Genomic DNA, 19,943 nt, shown 5'->3' with positions numbered 1-19,943 from the left:
TCACCTGCCATTAGACACCTATGGTGCACACAGTCTCTCAGATCGAGACCTTGACAAGATCGCACGTAACATACTGCGTTTCGAACCTACTCCTGGTGATTTCCATGACATCACCATGTACTTGAAGGATATCGACTTTTTCTTACGAACGTTTCCCAACGCTAGCCTTGACAACCGACTATACCTTATTAAGGTCACGTCTAACAGCAACGTTAGCAAGTTTATTGAGCGACAGCCTGACTATGTCAGAAACAGCTATGCCCTGCTCCGCCAGGCATTAGAAAGAGAGTTTTCTGACCACACCTTACAGTCTGGTTTAACCGCGGCCTTGGTTATCAAACAGGGGAGGCAAGAATCTCCTCAACCGTACTACCATCGCCTCCTTCAGGCCTACTTTGGTTCCAGAAATGAGCCTGGGATGGAGGAAGACTTGAACTTCAAAACCCTCTTCATCCAAAACCTCCATCCTGGGACCAGTCGCCATCTTGGAATCATGGCAAATCCACACACGTCAACCATCCAACAACTGCGTGAACTTGTTTCCTTGGGATTTGCTAAACAAAAGCAATCTCAGATCAAACAATCTAATCCTGTCATCTTAGCCACTGACTCAGAGTCCTTGCCCATGGAACTACAAGGGGCTTATAATTATATAGGACACAATTCGGCAGCGCCTGCCTCCCAACCTTATCAGTTGGCCAAGTCATCTAGCCAGTCGAGATCCCCACGAACCCACAAAGGTCGTGGACACACAAGACCATTCTGGCCCAATAGAATGCAAGGTCACTCAGAGACCATGAATGTTGACCCTGTGAAATCCCGCCAAAACAGGTTTCCACCTAACAACAGGGAAAATCGTGAAGACAGCGAGGACAGGAAAGAAGAACATTACAAGTTTCAGAACCGCTATCCATGTGATAGACGACCCCCATACCCATCTCGTCGTGAGTCATCTAAAAGAGATGCAAGACGAGACGATGACTCACAAACTCTCTCACAGAAAAATTCCCACGTGACAGGTGAGTCTGAAACCCCAGACCTCAGTCACGAAGAACTTGAAATGTTACGACGTATACTTCGCAAAGTACCGAAAGAAAAGGAAGAAGAAGTTCAAAAATCTGACATCTTTGTCATTGATTCTGTGAAACTTGTTCCAACTCCTCTTGACCACGCCTCCAACCAGCCCCACGAGGTGGTTGAAGAGCTGTGCTTGAACCTCAAGGAACCTGAACTTAAGCCAGCCCAGAACTTGGCTCGAAAAGCTATGACTGATAAACCTGACCAACCACATCAGGGGGGTGAAAAATCCCTTTACCCCACTGCAGTCTTGGCAGTACAGTCAGACCCAAAAGCTTCGCCTCCTCACAAGGATGCGACAATTATCCTTACTGACCCACCAGCTACACAATTTCTGGGTCACTTGACAGAGAAAGGAGTCAGCCGAAAACATTACATATCCTTGACACTTGAAAATGTCCTTGAACATGAAGCACTCCTGGACTCTGCAGCTGATATCACTTTGATGTCATCAGCACTTTTCACAAAATTGCAGTCCATCATGCACGAGTCAAACAACGACTTGAAGCTTCAGACTTGCGTTCCGAAGGTCCAACCGCACTCTGTCACAAGTACTACTTTGACAGCATTAGCTTGGATAAAGATAACCATTGGACCAATGAGTGTTGTACACCCAGTGTACCTGTCACCTCTCAACAACATTCCTTTCCTCATTTGCAAAGACTTCCTTGATCGATTTGAGCCTCTGATAGACTTTAAAGGGCTGAAGATTTGGACACAGGTCCGCCAGCCCCTGCCCAGTTCTTTCCCACATGACACAGACTTTCTTTCCCACCCACCCACCCCTTCGATCCTTGCCGTCAATCGGTGTCCACTGGATGTAGAAACTGCGTCTTCTATTCCCCTTCAGTCCTTACCTGCCATGTCTGCCACGCCCCCGCGTTCCATTCCTGGCCTGGTCTCACAGGTCAAGGGCAACCTGGTCGATGCTTCCGACCCACTCACTTCCCCTTCGGCAGTGGTCCCTCGAAAGCACAGGGGGGTACTGCGCAGGCATGCCCATGACTTAACCGAAGCGAGCCACAGAGGTGCCACAGTCACAGACAGTGCACTGAAAGAAGCCACCTATTGTCCACATGTGGAAAAAGACATAGCAGACAACAGCAAAGACTGTCTAATCCCCTATCAGTCTCAACCAACAAACATAGATTACAGAGCAACTACGCACAAAAAAAAGCGGCTCTCCCCCTGTCAAACAATGACAGACAGACGAACCACTCGTCCGCAACACCTGCCCTATCAACCAGGCAAATCTAATGTTGCGATAGCACATACTAAACACCTTCAGGCTACCTTTGCTTTCGCGAAAAAAACACAGAAACAAAAGCGCAGAGAAACAAAACGCCTACTATTACCAAAGAGCACCCCATGACAAACTCCAAGTGGGGGACAAAGTGTTTAACTACACCATAGCTAAACCCATCGTAAAGACTGGCCTGAGAGCAGCAAAACATGCTCAGAAAGAACCAACTTTCAAATGGGTCAGCCCTAACCAAATAAAACTAGACAAAAACCCTATGGGATTTGCTGGAAAACAACACATCCCAGTTAAATCATGAACAGAACAAAGTCCATAAACACCCTGAGGTGCAAATCACTAACAGGGGGGTGGAAATAAATTGTCCTGTATCACAGTCTCCTCAAAATTTCAGAAACCTTTGATAGCAACTTAAAATCAACTGACCACAAGTCTGAAACTCAGGACACTTAGAAACCAAGTGACACCTCCACCTTAAGTTAAGTTCACCACTTACAATTACTCTGTCATTGAGTACAAGTGGGGGTGACGTATTCAAATCAGTTCAAATTATGAGCTCACCTCAGCAGGTTAAACAACCACTTACAAAAGAGAAACCGCTAATTGGGGCTATGCTAACCACAGCCTCAACTGTGTGTTGTCCTCTTTTATGTTTAAAATTTACCCTAGTCAACGCCATAAACATTTACGCCATCGAACAGCGTATGAATGAGTTACAGATTAAAATCTCTGGGATCCGAGAGCAAATAATCAAGCAGAAATCATAATCAGAAACCATCCAGAAATGTGTAAGGCACAATCTTGGTATTTAACACCCAGAGTGAGATGTTGCTCAAGGCTCTGGGCACAGTAAAATATTTTAATGTTGTACTACAGGTTGATCATGCTCACACACAACTGGTTGCAATGTTACTGTCTGATATGCTGTGATATAATGGGTCTTATGTTGACAAGTGTAAGTGTATATAGTGTTTATCTTTTTACCTCATTTCTCCCTATTGAGTACCAAACCATTACGACACGTTCAAATGACACTAGAGTTTAGCTATCCTCAAGTTACTTAGCAACTATTGATTATTATTGATAAAGTTAATCATTGTAGCTTGAGTGATTCACTGTTATTATTATTTTCATTTCCTCACCTTAATGTCTAATCACTAGACACCCAGGTAGTTATACAGTTTTGAATAATTGAATTTGCCAAGACATCAACCCTGGTTATAGCAATGTCATCATGTGCCACCTGCTTCGCCGCCTTGGATGTCCTCAACTCTGGTGATTCAAACACTCCCCATCGAAGGCGAGATTTGTATCAAGTGGGGGATATGTAGTGAATACGACATCAGTACTGCAGAACATCCTCTGGTCAGAGTCACCTTTGACCCTCAGATGAGGAAATCGAACCAGACTTGATACAGAGACAAACAGGGTCTTTCTCTTGGACAAACAAAGATCCCTTACCATTCCATGGGACAGAATCGGTCCATATGGAAGGCTTTGAGCTAATCACAGAGGGACTGTTAAGTGATAAATCACTTTGTAAGAATGAGCCAGTTTGTCCCCCCTTCCCATTCTTCCGGTCATAAGGTTAACCCGAGGCATGGAAGATGGCCTTTCTCACCCCAAACCCGGAGACTCTGGTCTTATGAGGGGTCTCATGAGAAGCTTGTAAGCCATCCAGTCTTCCAACGGGCAACCAAGGGTGAACAGAACTACATAAAGTAACGAAAAACAGACGTGGTGTCTCCTTCGGACGTCATAATTTATCAAAGAGACTCCTTCTCCTCAGAGAAGAATCACACAGACAACGGTCGTAAACTAAAAGACATTCCTGACCCCCCTCTGTGTCTCCTGAAACCACACAGAGCATGAAAGTGAGAAAATGAGTGTTAAATACTTAAATAAGAACATCTTAGTGAAAAGTATGGTTTAAACAATACCAATTACTTTTATCCTTATCAATTACCTAAACCTCCACTGTAACAGCTATTACAGCGATCATAGATAAATGTGTATTTGAAGAACTGTGATTATACTTTCTTACTTACTTTAGTTTACTTACTTACTAAATTTTGGTATGAAAATGTTGCTTAATGTGAGAAAGTGTTATATTGATGTTATGCTGACATTTTGGTGATAATCAATTATCTATCATGGAATAAGTAGAACAACAATGTGTAATGTCTGATCATATTAATCCTCTTCAGGTTTTAATGAATGGCAGCTTGATGAATCAAGCTGATGTCATATTAATAACAGAATAATACATCCTGTGTTCTGTGTCAATAGATTATAGTATGCATTTTATAATCAGGATTAAATAATGAATGAATGATGATGATGAAAAGTTTCATGATAAAAAGCTGGAAATTAGATCCTCAGAGTGAGCTCTGATGAATCTGATTGGCTGACACACAGCCCACCCCAGGGACAAAACCCAGCTGCACCCATGAACTCGCTCTCTTGCCCTCTTGTCCTCTTCCCTTCTTGGTCTTAGCATGACCTGAACCGGACTCAGCATGACCCGAACCAGCGGTCTTGCTCTGTCCATCTTTTCGTTTCTTCCCCTCACACACTTATTTTAATCTTTAGTTATTCTTTATCTAAGTTTTCTTAAGTTTTGTAATCTTGTAACTTTCACCAGCAACGTCTAGAAAAGGCCCTTTAAGTAAACACGTCATTGAGTTTTGCATTCAGCCTGTTTTTGACATTTTTGATGATTTTGACGCTGAGATCTCTCCAGAAAGAGAGCTAGTTAAATTAGACCCTTCCTCCATCTTTCATCAACCTGAGAGAACCTTTTGGGCAGACAAACACATGTCAACCCTACGACTCATCATAACCGAGAGGAACAAAGTCTGCCAGCGGACAACGACCGGAACCAAGGCAGTCTGACGAAAAGGCAAGCCGACCCGGACATCGAACCCCGCCCGAATCTGCGACGCTGTCTGAGATTTTCCACTTGGGTGCGTACGCGTGGTTCTGCAGGACGGACAGCTGAGACCCTCCACGGATGAAAGTAGGATCCAAACATTGCATTAATCAAGGGTTGATGTCAGATCGAGTAATACAAATTTCCTTTAAAAGTAAGGCTCGGTAAAACTTATAGGCTAAGTTTTCTTAGTTTCCACATAATTACATATCTTTCATTTAAATCCATCATTCACCATCATCTTTCATTCATGTTGCTATATCGAGTAACCTCTTGAATTCATATTGCATTGTATCATCACATTTATTTATACATCATCTATTAGTAGTGTGTAGTTAATAAAACCCATAAAACTCAATCAATTGTGTATGTCTATTCTTTGAAGTGATACAGGGGATCTATTGAACCGTAGAGCCACGAACTTTAGATATTTGACTGATTCAGAAATGTATTGATTTATTAATTATTATGATTTATTGATTTATTAATTGGCTAATCAAACAACCAATTAAGAAAATCTTTTCCTTCATACGAAGGTGGTGCCCCTTATTACGAGAGCTATTTTATATATATTTAAGATACCTATATTCCGCTACACTAGGATGCCGTGTGAAAGGGGGAGAAAGGTGAAAATAGTATCTTTTTTACATTTACCGACTTACATCACTGATGACACAATTTTTGAAAAACTTAGACAATGGGGGGTCAAACCAGCGTCACCGATCAAACGACGAAAATGGGTAGGGACGGACATTTATGACGGCACACGGTTTTTAAAGGTGCAATTTTCGGACAAAATTACTTCTTTGCCATACAGTACTAAATTTGAGACTCTGGAGGGGGTGGAGTTCTTCAGGGTTATTCACGACCACCAACTCCAAGTGTGTCGACTGTGCATCCAACCAGGACATATAATGAAGGACTGTCCAGATTTTAAATGTTTTAAATGTGGTGTGAATGGGCATTATGCTAGAGACTGTATGACTGTGAGTGAGAGAACGGACAATAGAGGGAATGATATAACTGAACAGGGTAAAGAAGTGAATATGGACAATGGTGAGGACGGGGTGATTAAGGACGTGGCTGTGATAGAGGAGACGGAGGATGAAGTGGAGGAGGAGGGGTCAGTAGCAGAAGCGGAGCAGGAGATGACGGACTCAGAGGATACAAATGACAACGGAGGAGGGGTGGAAGTTTCGTCGCTGGAGCAGTCAGTGGATGAGGCGGAGGATGGCAGTGAGAGTGTTGTGGTGTCGGAGAGGCCGTCTCGTCTCCCGTCTGCAGGTGTTTCGACTGAAGGAAATGCTACAGAGAGGGGAGTGAGGGCGAGAAGCCGCAGCAACCAGCGAGCGGCGGTATTGACTACTATGGAGAGTAACACCATGCTTGACACAGAAGATGAGGATTTCGTTTCATCGGGAGTACCCCGGAGCTGGTTCACAGGAGGTGACCAGAGAGCCGCTCTTCCGCGGCGAATGGATTTTTCTTTGTCACTGAAAGGGAGGAAGGAGATGAAGAAAAAGACTTGAGGTATATAAATGAGTAGCAGCATCAATGATTTTATTTGTACAATTTTTTATTTTTATTTTGGTCCCTTACTATGATTGATTTAATTTCATTTAATGTAAATGGCCTGAGAGACATAAAAAAGCTTGAGAACATATTATTTTTGTGTGGTGCTCCAATACTATGTATACAGGAAACTCATTGGGACTCGGTGTGGGAGCAGCGCTGTCAAGCTTTATGGCCAAAATTTTCTTTTTTTTCTAGTTATGGACAGTATAATGCGAGAGGTGTTTGCGTCATAGTAAGGGACGGTTTTAACATTGATGCTACTCATGTTGCGAGAGATAAAGACGGAAGATGGATTAAGATTTGCTTTCTTTATAATAATGTGTCATACAAACTTTTGAATATATATGCTCCAAATGTGGAGGGGGACAGGACTGTTTTTTTTTCGAACTTGATAAACATTGGACATGATTGTGATATAATTATGGGTGATTTTAATGTGAAATTGACAGTGCTGGATGTTGCTGAAAACGTTCCATTGAAAAATGACACATCCAGAGCCACATTGATGCATTTTATGCATCAAAATGACTATTGTGACTTATGGAGATCAATATATCCAACAGCAAGGGAATTCTCCAGAATTCAAACACATCAAGGGGCAGTGCGGCAGAGCCGAATTGATTTATGTTTAGTTAAGAACTCTCTTTTATTTCTTTTTAACAAAATGTCTCATAATTTGAACTTTATAAGTGATCATGTGTTTTTGAGGGTGGGAATGGGGATACAGAGGAGAGGAAAGGGTGGAGGAGTATGGCATTTAAATGCAAAATTACTTTTGAATGAGGATTATGTTAAGAGTATTTCTGATTTGATTTCTTCTGAGAGTTCCAAGGGATTGTTTTTGACAAATATAATAGAAGGGTGGGAAGTTTTAAAATTAAAAATAAAAAGGAAAAGCATAAATTTTGCAAAAAGATTGTCTTTTCAAAATAAGTTAAAAGAAAAACAGTTACGTTCAAAATTGATGATTCTGCAACAACAGTTGAATGTGAATGTTGGTGATTTTTTGAGTGTGAGAGATGAATTGTTTGAATTAGATAAACTAAAATGTGAAGGTGCAATATTAAGGAGCAAGGCTCAATATGCAGTGGAGGGAGAAAAAAACACTGCTTTTTTTTTGAACTTGGAAAAGACACGTCAATCACGTGTATATATTGATAAACTTAAAAATAAGGAGGGGGACATGGATGATTCTTTTGTGTCAATTTTAGAAAATGTACAGACTTATTATGAAGCTCTTTTTTGTTCAGAAGTCCATGATGTAATTTTGACTGAGCATATTGTGAATCATTTAGATGTAAAGCTCTCCAATGTAGATAAGGTTATGTGTGATCAGATTTTGACTGTGAAAGATATCAATAATGCCATTGATCAGTTACTTCAAAACAAAAGTCCGGGAAGTGATGGGTTAACGGCAAATTTTTATGTATGTTTTAGGTCTGTTTTGGTGCCAATATTACTGAAACTATATCATGAAATTGAAATTAAACAGGTGGTGCCAGGTACGATGGCTGAAGGTTTGATCACTTTGCTTTTTAAAAAAGGTGATCGAACTGACATAGCAAATTATAGACCTATTACCCTGTTGAACACTGATTATAAAATTTTGATGAAAATTTTTGCAAATCGTTTTAAGAGTGTCATAAATACAATTGTGTCACCAACGCAGGCCTATAGCATCCCGGGCAGAGAAGTGACAGATATAATCTTAACTATTCGTGATGCAGTTGAATTTTTGAAGTTCACTAATAAGGGGGGAATTATATTGTCTATTGATTTCAACAAAGCTTTTGATAGGGTGGAACATTATTTTCTTTTTAGGGTTTTGGAAAAGTTTAATTTTGGGGAGAGAATTGTAAATTGGTTAAAATTGATGTACAGCACAGCGACAGCGAGAGTAAAATGTAATGGGGTTTTAACAGACAGCTTTCCTTTGCAGCGCTCAGTAAGGCAAGGATGCCCTATGTCATCCATTTTATATTCACTTGTTGTTGAGCCACTGAGTAAAATGGTCAAATCTGATATATTGATAAGAGGCATTGTTTTGCCAGGGGGGGATAGGTGCGTCATCCAGCAATTTGCGGATGACACGACCATAATGGTACAGGACATGTCCAGCATTAAAAGAACTATTGAACTAATCAATTTTTATGGCAAAGCCTCTGGTTCAGTGATCAACATGACAAAATCTGAAATAATGTTTGTAAATGTAGTAGAACCATCACAGACTGAGCACAATTTTACAGTGCAAAGTCAACATTTGAAGATTTTGGGGACTTATGTGGGTACAGATGGGAGGAGGGCAAGAGATTTGACATGGGAGGAGCATTTAAGAAAACTAGAGTCTACTTTGAACTTTTGGCGTTTGAGGAAATTGAAATTGGGGGGTAAGGTAATAGTAATTAATAGTTTGATTGTGTCTCGACTGTATTACACATTAGCAGTGTTGGATCTACCACTGTGGGTGGTGAAAAGGTTGAATGTAATTATATCTGTGTTTTTGTGGGGTGCTCCGATAGGAAAGATTGCGCGCAAAACATTAGTGGGGTTGTATGGTGAGGGGGGTTTAAAATTAGTAGATATTATTAGTAAGAAACATGCCTTTAGAATGAAAGTGGTGAAGAAATATTTGTGTGATGTAAACAATTATGGGTGGAAACATGTTATGAGGTTTTATTTGAACTCTGTGTTAAATATTGGTGATTTTGTGTTATTGATGCAGGTGAAACAATCTATGACTGAGAGGCTTCCCCTTTTTTATAGGGAGGTCCTCTCAGCTCATGCGTCCTTTTTGAAACACTTGTCTTATGACTGTACTGATTTGTCCGTTTTGAAAAATGTACCTATATTTTTGAACAAGTATATAGTGAACAAAGGGGCTTTATTGTACAATATTACTATGTTAAAGGCGGGGTTTGTTCAATTGAAGGATTTAATGTATGAGGTGTTGCCAGGTTTTTATCCACCTCAAGTGCTTTATGACGGGGTACAAGACATTGATGAAGATGTTAAAATGACAGCAATAGTAGATTATTATCAAGTGATTTTGAAGAATTTGCCTGAAAATTGGTCTGCTTTGATTAATGATACTATGGTTCCAAGTTGTAGTGATAGTTTACCCGTGCTGAGGTTTTTTGCAGGAGACCAATGGAAAAATTTTGAGTTCATAACATGTAAGTTTATTTATGGTAAATTTTTGTTGTCAGTAGTACAAAAACCTACCTCCTTAGCTTACTGGAGGAAGGTTTTTCCTTCTTTGAATATCGATTTGATTTGGAGTTCTTGGAAAATAAAGGGAAATAGTATAGAGGCTGAGGATAGTGATTTTAAGCTTAGGCATAACAAAGTGTTTACTAATGTTATTCTGCATCAATTGGACAGAACTGTTGACAGACATTGTGACACATGTGGTTTACAAGCAGAAACTTTATTGCATATGTTTTGTGATTGTATAGAATTGAGATGTTTTTTTGCACTTTTGAAGACTTGTTTACAAGACAGATTGGGTTTGATATGGAGTGTGTCTGACTCCTGGGATGTTTTTTTTCTGTTTGGAGTTTGGGATGAGAGCCAAGTGAGAAATGCAGCATTGTGTAGGTTTCTATTGAGCCATGCGCGTTTAGCTGTAAAATTGAGAAGAAATATGGCTCATTATGATCATGTAATCCATCCGGTTTGGCCAATATTTAACCTGTTAGACCCGACGGACCCGGTACCGGGTCGAGCGAGCGCTACAATTGTTTACTGCCTGTAAAAAGTTAATAAAACACTGTGGTGTTTTTTTTCTTCAAATGTTTCCAAAAGATGAGGCTTCAACTCTACCAAAACAACAGTCCACGTGTATTTTTCTCAAACACAGTTTGTTTGGCAATAATTTAAACAAACAACAACAAAAATAACAGCTCTGTGAATATAAGGGACAGCCGAAATGAAACGCAACAGTACACATATATCTGCTTGCTCGACTCACTCATGTTAGGTGTCAAATTAAACTAGAGAAGCTCATCTTTCTGCTGATACCAAGCAAAACATAATCCGACCTAACCAGCTCGTGTCAGCCCCGTAGCAAAGACGCAGCAAAATTCAGCATTTTATCGTCAAAATGTGAAATTCAGTGTTTATGTCTCAATATTCCATAAAATAACAAAGCAAATGTCATCAACAGCGATATATATTGTTTCCTTACCATGTCTTGGTCATTTTGAGTCTATCTGTACAGTTCTCCGATCAAAATAGACGCCATGGTGGCCTATATTGCAGAGAGAGCATTCTCGCTGCTCAATTTCATACACGGTCTTTTGCTTCCACCTACGGGTCGTGTGTTGGTATTTCAGACTCAATGACACTGCAGTGATATTCTACATCTCACGAGCTTTCCAACGAGATCTCACACTCCTATGAGACCAAAAGTAAACCGGGTAAAATCCGTCAGTCTTTCCCTGCGTAACCAGTGTTGATACTAGCGGGCTTTACGCACATTACGCGCGAGCGCATTCAACCACTTTCAACACTGTAGTTTGCAGACATTTACCACGTTTCACGATGGCTGAGAAGCAAAAACAAAAGAGATTTTCAATACTGGAGGCCTTGGAAGAAATCCAGAACAGGAGTGATGTCGAAGTGACCGACTCATCAGATAGCAGCAACGCTGACTATGATGAAGAGGAGGACAGCTATTTTCTGCTGCGCTGGGATCCAGTCTATGAGTAAGTTATTGTGTTTCTTATACATCTTGAACAACGTTGCAGTACATGTTCGCAATTTTACAGACAATAGCAACTGTTTTGGTTTTTATTTCACCTTTTCAAACAATAGCGTCAGCTGATCTGTGTAAAGGGACGAGCCACAAAATGGCGGCGCCTACTTTGAAGTTTTGTTTTCTTTTGTACATATATGCGTGTATAAAGTTATATATGCATTTTGTTGGCATGTTTTTCACAAAATCTGATATTTTACTTATTTATTTAATGTTAGTGATGTTGTTACTATTATCAGATAGCCTAAAAACATTCGTTTTATTTCCCCTACACTCTCACTCTAACAGCTGATCTGTGTAAAGGGACTAGCAACAAGATGGCGGGGGGTTTCAAACCTGACCTTTCACCAAATCTGATATTTTACTTATTTATTTAATGTTAGTGATTCTGTTACTATTATCAGTCTATGAGTAAGTTATTGTGTTTCTTATACATCTTGAACAACGTTGCAGTACATGTTCGCAATTTTACAGACAATAGCAACTGTTTTGGTTTTTATTTCACCTTTTCAAACAATAGCGTCAGCTGATCTGTGTAAAGGGACGAGCAACAAGATGGCGGGGGTCTTTTTTCAAGCCTGACCTTTCACCAAATCTGATATTTTACTGTTTGATTTCATGTTGGTGTTTTTTTTATTTTTTTATTACTATTATCACATAGCCTGAAAACCTTTACAACCTGGCATTAGTCCCACATGTGCAGACATTTGATAATAGCTAAAAGTGGGAATTTTGTACTTTTCATTTCACCAACCTGCTTGTATGTTTGTTTGTTTTTTTCCATTATTTGTGCTGCAATCACTATTTGTACATAGTAGCTCAAGATTTATCTCTTTTGGCTAAACATGTTATGAAGAATTGGGTAGATGTATGTGGAATGATTCTCATCACTTATCTCCATTTGTCTCCAAAGCCAAGAGGATGACCAACTGGATGAGATCCCAGGTCCATCTGGCACCAGCAGCACTGCAGCCCCCCAGCCCTCCAGCCCTCCAGCCGAAGTGACGTCTCTTTCTAGCGAGGATGATGAAGATGAGGAGTTTGTACCACCGGCACGGAAGACAAGGCGCAGTTCTTCCTCAACATACATGACACGCAGATCACAAAGAGTGTCACCCTCCCCTGTCCCTGCCCCAGCCCCCGTTCCTGCCCCCGCCACAGCCCCCGTTCCTGCCCCTGCCACAGCCCCCTCCCAGTCAAAGAAGGGTCAGCAGAGACGACGTGGTCCTTCCAGTAAGCGGCCAAAGCAGCCTACCTCAGGACATGGTGAAGATAACCAAGAGCGGTGGTGTAATCCAGAAGAGCCAGATGTGGAGCCACCACTGCCGAGGTTTGAACCAAAGCATCCATCAGGCCCCAGAATTGACAGTACAGCAGCATGGTCACCATTGAGCTTGTTCAAGCTTTTCTTCAGCTCCAGCACCATTCACACAATACTCAACAATACAAATGACAATGCAGCCAGAAGGAAAGCATCAGGCATGCATTTCAAATGGTCTTCTTTTACAGTTGAGAACTTCTATGTATTTTTGGCTGTAATACTGTATTCTGGGATGGTCCACGTGCATTCAAGAGCAGACATGTGGAGAAGAGAGTGGCCCTACAATTTCACATTTCCACGGAGCTACATGACCAGAGACACATTTGAAGCAATGTTTTGGTCTCTTCATCTATGTGACATCAAAGAGGATGAAGAGAATCAAAAAAAGAAGGGAACACCTGAGTACGACCGCCTGTTCAAAATCAAACCCCTCTACAACCAGATTGTCACTGCTTGCAACTCACTCTTCCAGCCATGCAGGGAAATAAGCATCGACGAGCGTATGGTGGCAAGTAAAGCGAGAATTGGCTTCAGGCAGTTCATGAGAGACAAGCCAACTAAGTTTGGATACAAACTGTTTGTGTTGGCTGAATCCTGTTCTGGATATACGTGGAATTTCTTTGTTTACCAAGGAAAAACTGCCAATGTCCAGGGGGAGGGTCTCAGCTTCACATCAGTCATGGACCTAATGAACTTTGCACTGCTGGGAAAAGGTTACCACTTGTATGTGGACAACTTTTATACAAGTCCAGCACTGTTCCAGCAACTTGCCACCAATCACACAGCAGCTTGTGGAAATATCCGCCAGACCCGCATTGGCTTTCCCAAAACAAAAGTCAACGACCTACCAAAGAAGGCTGAGAGGGGAGACATGAGGTGGCTGCGGAAGGACAACCTCCTTTGTCAAGTGGAAGGACACAAAGGAGGTGACGGTGTGCAGCAGTGTCCACAAGGCGTACAGTGGAGACTCCACACGCAGGAGAGTAAAGGAGGATGGACAGTGGCACAACAAAAACATTCCTGTTCCTGATGCAGTAAGGGATTATAACAGGTACATGGGAAGGGTGGACCTGTCAGATGCCATGATCCAGTACTATTCTGTTCGAGGGAAGACGATGAGATGGTACAAGACTTTTTTCTACCATTTTGTAGATATTGCCGTCGTCAACTCCTACATCCTCTTCAAGCTCTTGGCCATCGGACGAGGAGAGACTCCCATGAGCCACAAAAGATTCAGGGAGGTCCTCATGAAGGAGATGGTAGATGAGGCCCAAGCTGCAGTTGCTGCTGCTGCCCCCCGCCCATCTCTCAGCACAACCTGTATGCCCATGTACTTTGGACAAACTGCCACTGACCAGCGGAGGGTCTGTGTGGTGTGCAAGGACCAGGGGAGAAAGGTGAAGACACCGGTGTACTGCAGCAAGTGTGATGTTGCTCTGTGTTTCACCTCAAGCCGGAACTGCTTCAAAGACTACCATCTTAGGATGTAAAACCTTTCACAGCACTCAACTAGTGCATACCCCAGAAACATTCCTCTTATTATGTTTTTTTTTGTGTGTGTGTGTGTGTGTGTGTGTGTGCTTTTTCACTTTCACCTTAGTAATGTTATTATACATTACACAGTTCATTGTTTTTTTCTTATTTATTATTCTTATTCTTTTTTTTATTACGGTTATTGTTCTTATATATTTTTTTAAATATTTGTACATAGTTCACAGCACTTTCATTGGTGTTTTACATGTTCATAATAAAACTACTCCATTTGGAGACAAAATTATACAATTTAGTTGTTTTTAAAAAAAAAAAAAAAATCATATCCAAAAGCTCCAGTAAATGGTAATAGACTCCTGTAATGGACATAAGTTGTATTTTTCAGCCAGTTTCCTTTGGAAATGGAAAATAACCTATTTGGCACACTTTGGTGCCAAACTGTGCCAAATAGTGCCAAATGAATGTCCGCCTAGTCCTATCCTTACTAAAACCTTTGTGGAGGCTTTGCCCTTTGCTCAAATGCTATCAAATTTGGTAAATGTGTAGTCAAGGAGTTGCTGAAGGTGATCAGTGGCATCTGTGTGCATGGAATTATTGTTAGCATGGTGTTATCCTCTATTAAATAAAAAAAAAAACTAGGCGAGGATAGAAATTTCACATTTCTCCTTTGTTTTATTCCAATTTACTCAGGTATAATAACAGACACACTATTTCTGACACTGGAAATACATTCTCTGAGGTCCCTAGATGTTCCCAGACACCAAGGGAATGCATATGAACCTTTTAATTGTGAAGCAATTCTTCATTTACTTTGGGTATGTCTTTTTAGGCGTTTTTTCTGAAAATATGGCTAGGGCTTAACAGGTTAAGAACTTAGTGAGAAAGCATGTGCGTTTTAGGGGCTTGCACGGTACTGCAGAGTTCACTCGACTCTTTCTGACAGATAATACTCTTATTTTTTTGAATGAAGGAGGTACTTTAAGTTGGGATTGGGGAAATTAGGGACATAGTTATTGGGGTTATAAGGTTGTGTTTTTATTTTATTAGTGTTCAATAAGTTTTTTTTAATTTTTTAGAGGGTTTTATTTATTTTTGTTGTTTTAAAAAGGAAGGGGGTACATGGTTTTGGTTCTAAGACGGTGGATAAAAGTATTATTTTCATGTTTAGTTGATTGATAGTTATATTTTGAAAGGTGATTGTCTTATTATCCCATGGTAAATTTAATTTTTGAAATGATGAATGGTATGGAATGAAAGTGAGTATTGTGTGTATTTTTGTTTTATGTCTTTTTGTTTTGGTTATTTAGTTTTTTTTCTTTTTTTTTTTTTTCTTTGTTTTGAGTTTTTTAGTGTTAATTATGTTGTATCTTTAAGGATACGGAAAGCTAATAGAAGTGTTGATTTCAGTATAAAGGAGCTTCTTTAGTAGGGGGTTATATTTCTTTATTATGGTTGATGTTTTAATTGTTTATTTTGAGGAAGATTTTGTTTTTATTTTTGTTTGTTTTTCCAATTTAGTGGTTATTTGGTATGTTTTGTGTGTAACCTGTATGGTTTTAAATGTCTGAAGAGTGGATCTCAAGTAATTGGAGGAGCTTCTGTGTTGTGTGTGTAGATTGTGGTATGTTGATTTTGTCTGTTTGATTTTTTTTTGATAGTTTATTTTAAGGAAGATTCTGTTTTCATTATGTTTTCTTTCTATTTTTGTGGTTAATTATTATGCTTTGTATGTAACCAGTATGGTTTTTTAAATGTCTGAAGTGTGGATTTCAAGCAATTGGAGGAGCTTCTGTGTTTTGTGTTTGTTTGTGGTATGTTGATTTTGTGAATGTCTGTTGACAGTGAATATTTGTGTTTTGTTTGTGTTGTCACATATTAATAATGTTTTGATAGATTGTGTATTATTATGACTTTTTGATAATAAAAGAAAAAAAAAAAAAACACGCCCGATCTCGTCTGATCTCGGAAGCTAAGCAGGGTCGGGCCTGGTTAGTACTTGGATGGGAGACCGCCTGGGAATACCAGGTGCTGTAAGCTTTTTTTCCCTCTCAGCTGTCACCAAAGGAGGGCGCTGTTGCTCCATCACCGCACACAGGGCTTTGAGGAACAAAAGCTGCAATCATTCCAGCTGTGTCTGAATGCACGCCAGAGAGGTGGCACTGAGACGCCTCACTTTCCAAGTAGTTTTTAGGGTTCCAGTTCTCACTGTTACAGCCTGTAAAAAGCCTGCAATCATCCCGCATGTACACAAATGGCCTGAGAAACAAGGTTGCAGTCCTTCCAGCTGTGTGTTTCTCCGCAGAAAAAAAACAACTATTCCTAACAAAGTACTGTTAAAGGATAGCATGTGTTTGATGGCTGAGACACCATTATCCGCCACTCAGCTGGTGTGAGCAACTGTCAGTGGTGTCACAGCATGTTTAAATGGGCTTTCTGCGGCCTGTTTCGTGGCTTACGGCCATACCACCCTGAACACGCCCGATCTCGTCTGATCTCGGAAGCTAAGCAGGGTCGGGCCTGGTTAGTACTTGGATGGGAGACCGCCTGGGAATACCAGGTGCTGTAAGCTTTTTTTCCCTCTCAGCTGTCACCAAAGGAGGGCGCTGTTGCTCCATCACCGCACACAGGGCTTTGAGGAACAAAAGCTGCAATCATTCCAGCTGTGTCTGAATGCACGCCAGAGAGGTGGCACTGAGACGCCTCACTTTCCAAGTAGTTTTTAGGGTTCCAGTTCTCACTGTTACAGCCTGTAAAAAGCCTGCAATCATCACGCATGTACACAAATGGCCTGAGAAACAAGGTTGCAGTCCTTCCAGCTGTGTGTTTCTGCGCAGAAAAAAAACAACTATTCCTATCAAAGTACTGTTAAAGGATAGCATGTGTTTGATGGCTGAGACACCATTATCCGCCACTCAGCTGGTGTGAGCAACTGTCAGTGGTGTCACAGCATGTTTAAATGGGCTTTCTGTGGCCTGTTTCGTGGCTTACGGCCATACCACCCTGAACACGCCCGATCTCGTCTGATCTCGGAAGCTAAGCAGGGTCGGGCCTGGTTAGTACTTGGATGGGAGACCGCCTGGGAATACCAGGTGCTGTAAGCTTTTTTTCCCTCTCAGCTGTCACCAAAGGAGGGCGCTGTTGCTCCATCACCGCACACAGGGCTTTGAGGAACAAAAGCTGCAATCATTCCAGCTGTGTCTGAATGCACGCCAGAGAGGTGGCACTGAGACGCCTCACTTTCCAAGTAGTTTTTAGGGTTCCAGTTCTCACTGTTACAGCCTGTAAAAAGCCTGCAATCATCACGCATGTACACAAATGGCCTGAGAAACAAGGTTGCAGTCCTTCCAGCTGTGTGTTTCTCCGCAGAAAAAAAAAACTATTCCTATCAAAGTACTGTTAAAGGATAGCATGTGTTTGATGGCTGAGACACCATTATCCGCCACTCAGCTGGTGTGAGCAACTGTCAGTGGTGTCACAGCATGTTTAAATGGGCTTTCTGCGGCCTGTTTCGTCGCTTACGGCCATACCACCCTGAACACGCCCGATCTCGTCTGATCTCGGAAGCTAAGCAGGGTCGGGCCTGGTTAGTACTTGGATGGGAGACCGCCTGGGAATACCAGGTGCTGTAAGCTTTTTTTCCCTCTCAGCTGTCACCAAAGGAGGGCGCTGTTGCTCCATCACCGCACACAGGGCTTTGAGGAACAAAAGCTGCAATCATTCCAGCTGTGTCTGAATGCACGCCAGAGAGGTGGCACTGAGACGCCTCACTTTCCAAGTAGTTTTTAGGGTTCCAGTTCTCACTGTTACAGCCTGTAAAAAGCCTGCAATCATCCCGCATGTACACAAATGGCCTGAGAAACAAGGTTGCAGTCCTTCCAGCTGTGTGTTTCTCCGCAGAAAAAAAACAACTATTCCTATCAAAGTACTGTTAAAGGATAGCATGTGTTTGATGGCTGAGACACCATTATCCGCCACTCAGCTGGTGTGAGCAACTGTCAGTGGTGTCACAGCATGTTTAAATGGGCTTTCTGCGGCCTGTTTCCTCGCTTACGGCCATACCACCCTGAACACGCCCACTTCCGGTTTCCGGTCGGCAAGCGGCTCAGTGTGTGTAACGCGAGTGAGGAGAGAGGACGTGTGTGGGAGCAGCGGAGGAAAAAAAGAAAAAGTTTGGTGAATTAATCTGCGGTGTACTTGCAACCCAGCAGCTTTGTGCTGCCAGGGGAGTAAGAGGACCAACTTGGACGGATTTAATGATGACGACTACTGGAAAAGGCCTGACAACGAAACAGATGACGGACAACGGTGACGAAATGATGGTCGCACATGGAGAGGCGGCCGGAGGAGCTACGGAGGTGAATAATAGTTTAGAGAGTCTAATGGAGGATATATTAACGGCGGGGCAGAGGATGGGAGGTCGAGGAGGAAGTGAACTATTGATATCAAGACGTCTGGGACAAAAATCTAAAGCGACTGCAGAGCTAAGCGATGCGGCGGCGAGAAGAGGGAAAATGGCGGCGGAGGCAGGTGCGTCGCGCCCGGGTGCAGCCATAGAAACAACGGTGTGTGGTGATGTCGGTGCACGGAGACGGGGGGACGATACATCGCTGATGAAGCAACGGGTGGATGGTGAAACACAATCTGAAAGAAACAATTTGGGAGAAACATCAAAGGCTGCTACAGCGCTGAAAAGCGCAGCAGAGAGAAGAGGGAATATGGCGGCTGAGGAATTTTCGTTTGGACGACAAAAGTTTGGTGCTGCAGGTGGAGGTGGAGGGGGAGGACACGATTACCATGATGGAATTACTAAAAACAATTTCTGTGAAATGTGGAACAGTAATTGGATGCCGCGTAAAAGGTGGCGAAAAATGGGAAATTACAATGAAGACAGAAGACGGAAAACGGACTTTACTTGACGGACTTCAAATCAAAGGATCTAGAGTTCATGCCTCAGAGATGTCAAGGAAGGTGAAAATAGTATCTTTCTTACACTTACCGACATACATCACTGATGACACTATATTTGAAAAACTTAGACAATGGGGGGTCGAACCAGCGTCTCCTATCAAACGGCGTAAATGGGTAGGGACTGATATATATGATGGAACAAGGTTCTTAAAGGTGCAATTTTCAGACAAAATTACATCATTGCCATATAGCACCAAATTTGAGACTCTGGAGGGGGTGGAGTTCTTCCGGGTCCTCCACGATCATCAACTTCAAGTATGTCGATTATGCATCCAACCAGGACATATAATGAAGGACTGTCCAGAATTTAAATGTTTTAAATGTGGTGTGAATGGACATTATGCTAGGGACTGTATGACTGTGAGTGTGAGAACGGACAATAGAGAAACTGACATAACTGAACAGGTTGAAGAAGTGAATATGGACAGTGGTGAGGACGTGGTGCTTAAAGAAGTGACTGCAATAGAGGAGACGGAGGATGAAGCGGAGGATGAGGGGTCAGTGGCAGAAGCAGAGCAGGAGATGACGGACTCAGAGGACAATAATGACAATGGCGGAGGGGTGA

At 41.8% G+C, this 19,943-nt stretch overlaps 1 protein-coding gene and 3 non-coding genes across 4 annotated transcripts; all 4 read left to right on the top strand.

Moving 5' to 3' along the window:
• Positions 1-11,384: 11,384 nt before the first annotated feature.
• LOC128369126 (zinc finger protein 428-like) lies at positions 11,385-12,990 on the top strand. The gene is made up of 3 exons (XM_053330094.1): positions 11,385-11,548; positions 12,512-12,641; positions 12,736-12,990. The coding sequence occupies exons 1-3, from the start codon at positions 11,385-11,387 to the stop codon at positions 12,988-12,990; spliced, it is 549 nt and encodes a 182-aa protein (XP_053186069.1).
• Positions 12,991-16,860: 3,870 nt separating this feature from the next.
• Positions 16,861-16,979, top strand: LOC128370338 (5S ribosomal RNA). The gene has a single exon (XR_008322446.1). It is a non-coding gene; the product is annotated as a 5S ribosomal RNA (ribosomal RNA).
• Positions 16,980-17,392: 413 nt separating this feature from the next.
• Positions 17,393-17,511, top strand: LOC128370326 (5S ribosomal RNA). Its single transcript, XR_008322435.1, has one exon. It is a non-coding gene; the product is annotated as a 5S ribosomal RNA (ribosomal RNA).
• Positions 17,512-17,923: 412 nt separating this feature from the next.
• LOC128370314 (5S ribosomal RNA) lies at positions 17,924-18,042 on the top strand. The gene has a single exon (XR_008322424.1). It is a non-coding gene; the product is annotated as a 5S ribosomal RNA (ribosomal RNA).
• Positions 18,043-19,943: the final 1,901 nt, after the last annotated feature.

Source organism: Scomber japonicus, chromosome 12 (assembly GCF_027409825.1).
Source record: "Scomber japonicus isolate fScoJap1 chromosome 12, fScoJap1.pri, whole genome shotgun sequence".
NCBI lineage: Eukaryota > Metazoa > Chordata > Actinopteri > Scombriformes > Scombridae > Scomber > Scomber japonicus.
The sequence above is the reverse complement of the archived record's forward strand: the minus strand, read 5'-3'. Positions and strand labels throughout refer to the sequence as shown.

Bases quoted from the DNA above. Each gene is read 5' to 3' on its own strand.
- LOC128369126 (XM_053330094.1), top strand. From the start codon at position 11,385: ATGGCTGAGAAGCAAAAACAAAAGAGATTTTCAATACTGGAGGCCTTG. The intron at 11,549-12,511 runs GTAAGTTATTGT...TTGTCTCCAAAG, and splicing joins CGCTGGGATCCAGTCTATGA to CCAAGAGGATGACCAACTGG. The intron at 12,642-12,735 runs GTACCACCGGCA...TCCCTGCCCCAG, and splicing joins ATGATGAAGATGAGGAGTTT to CCCCCGTTCCTGCCCCCGCC.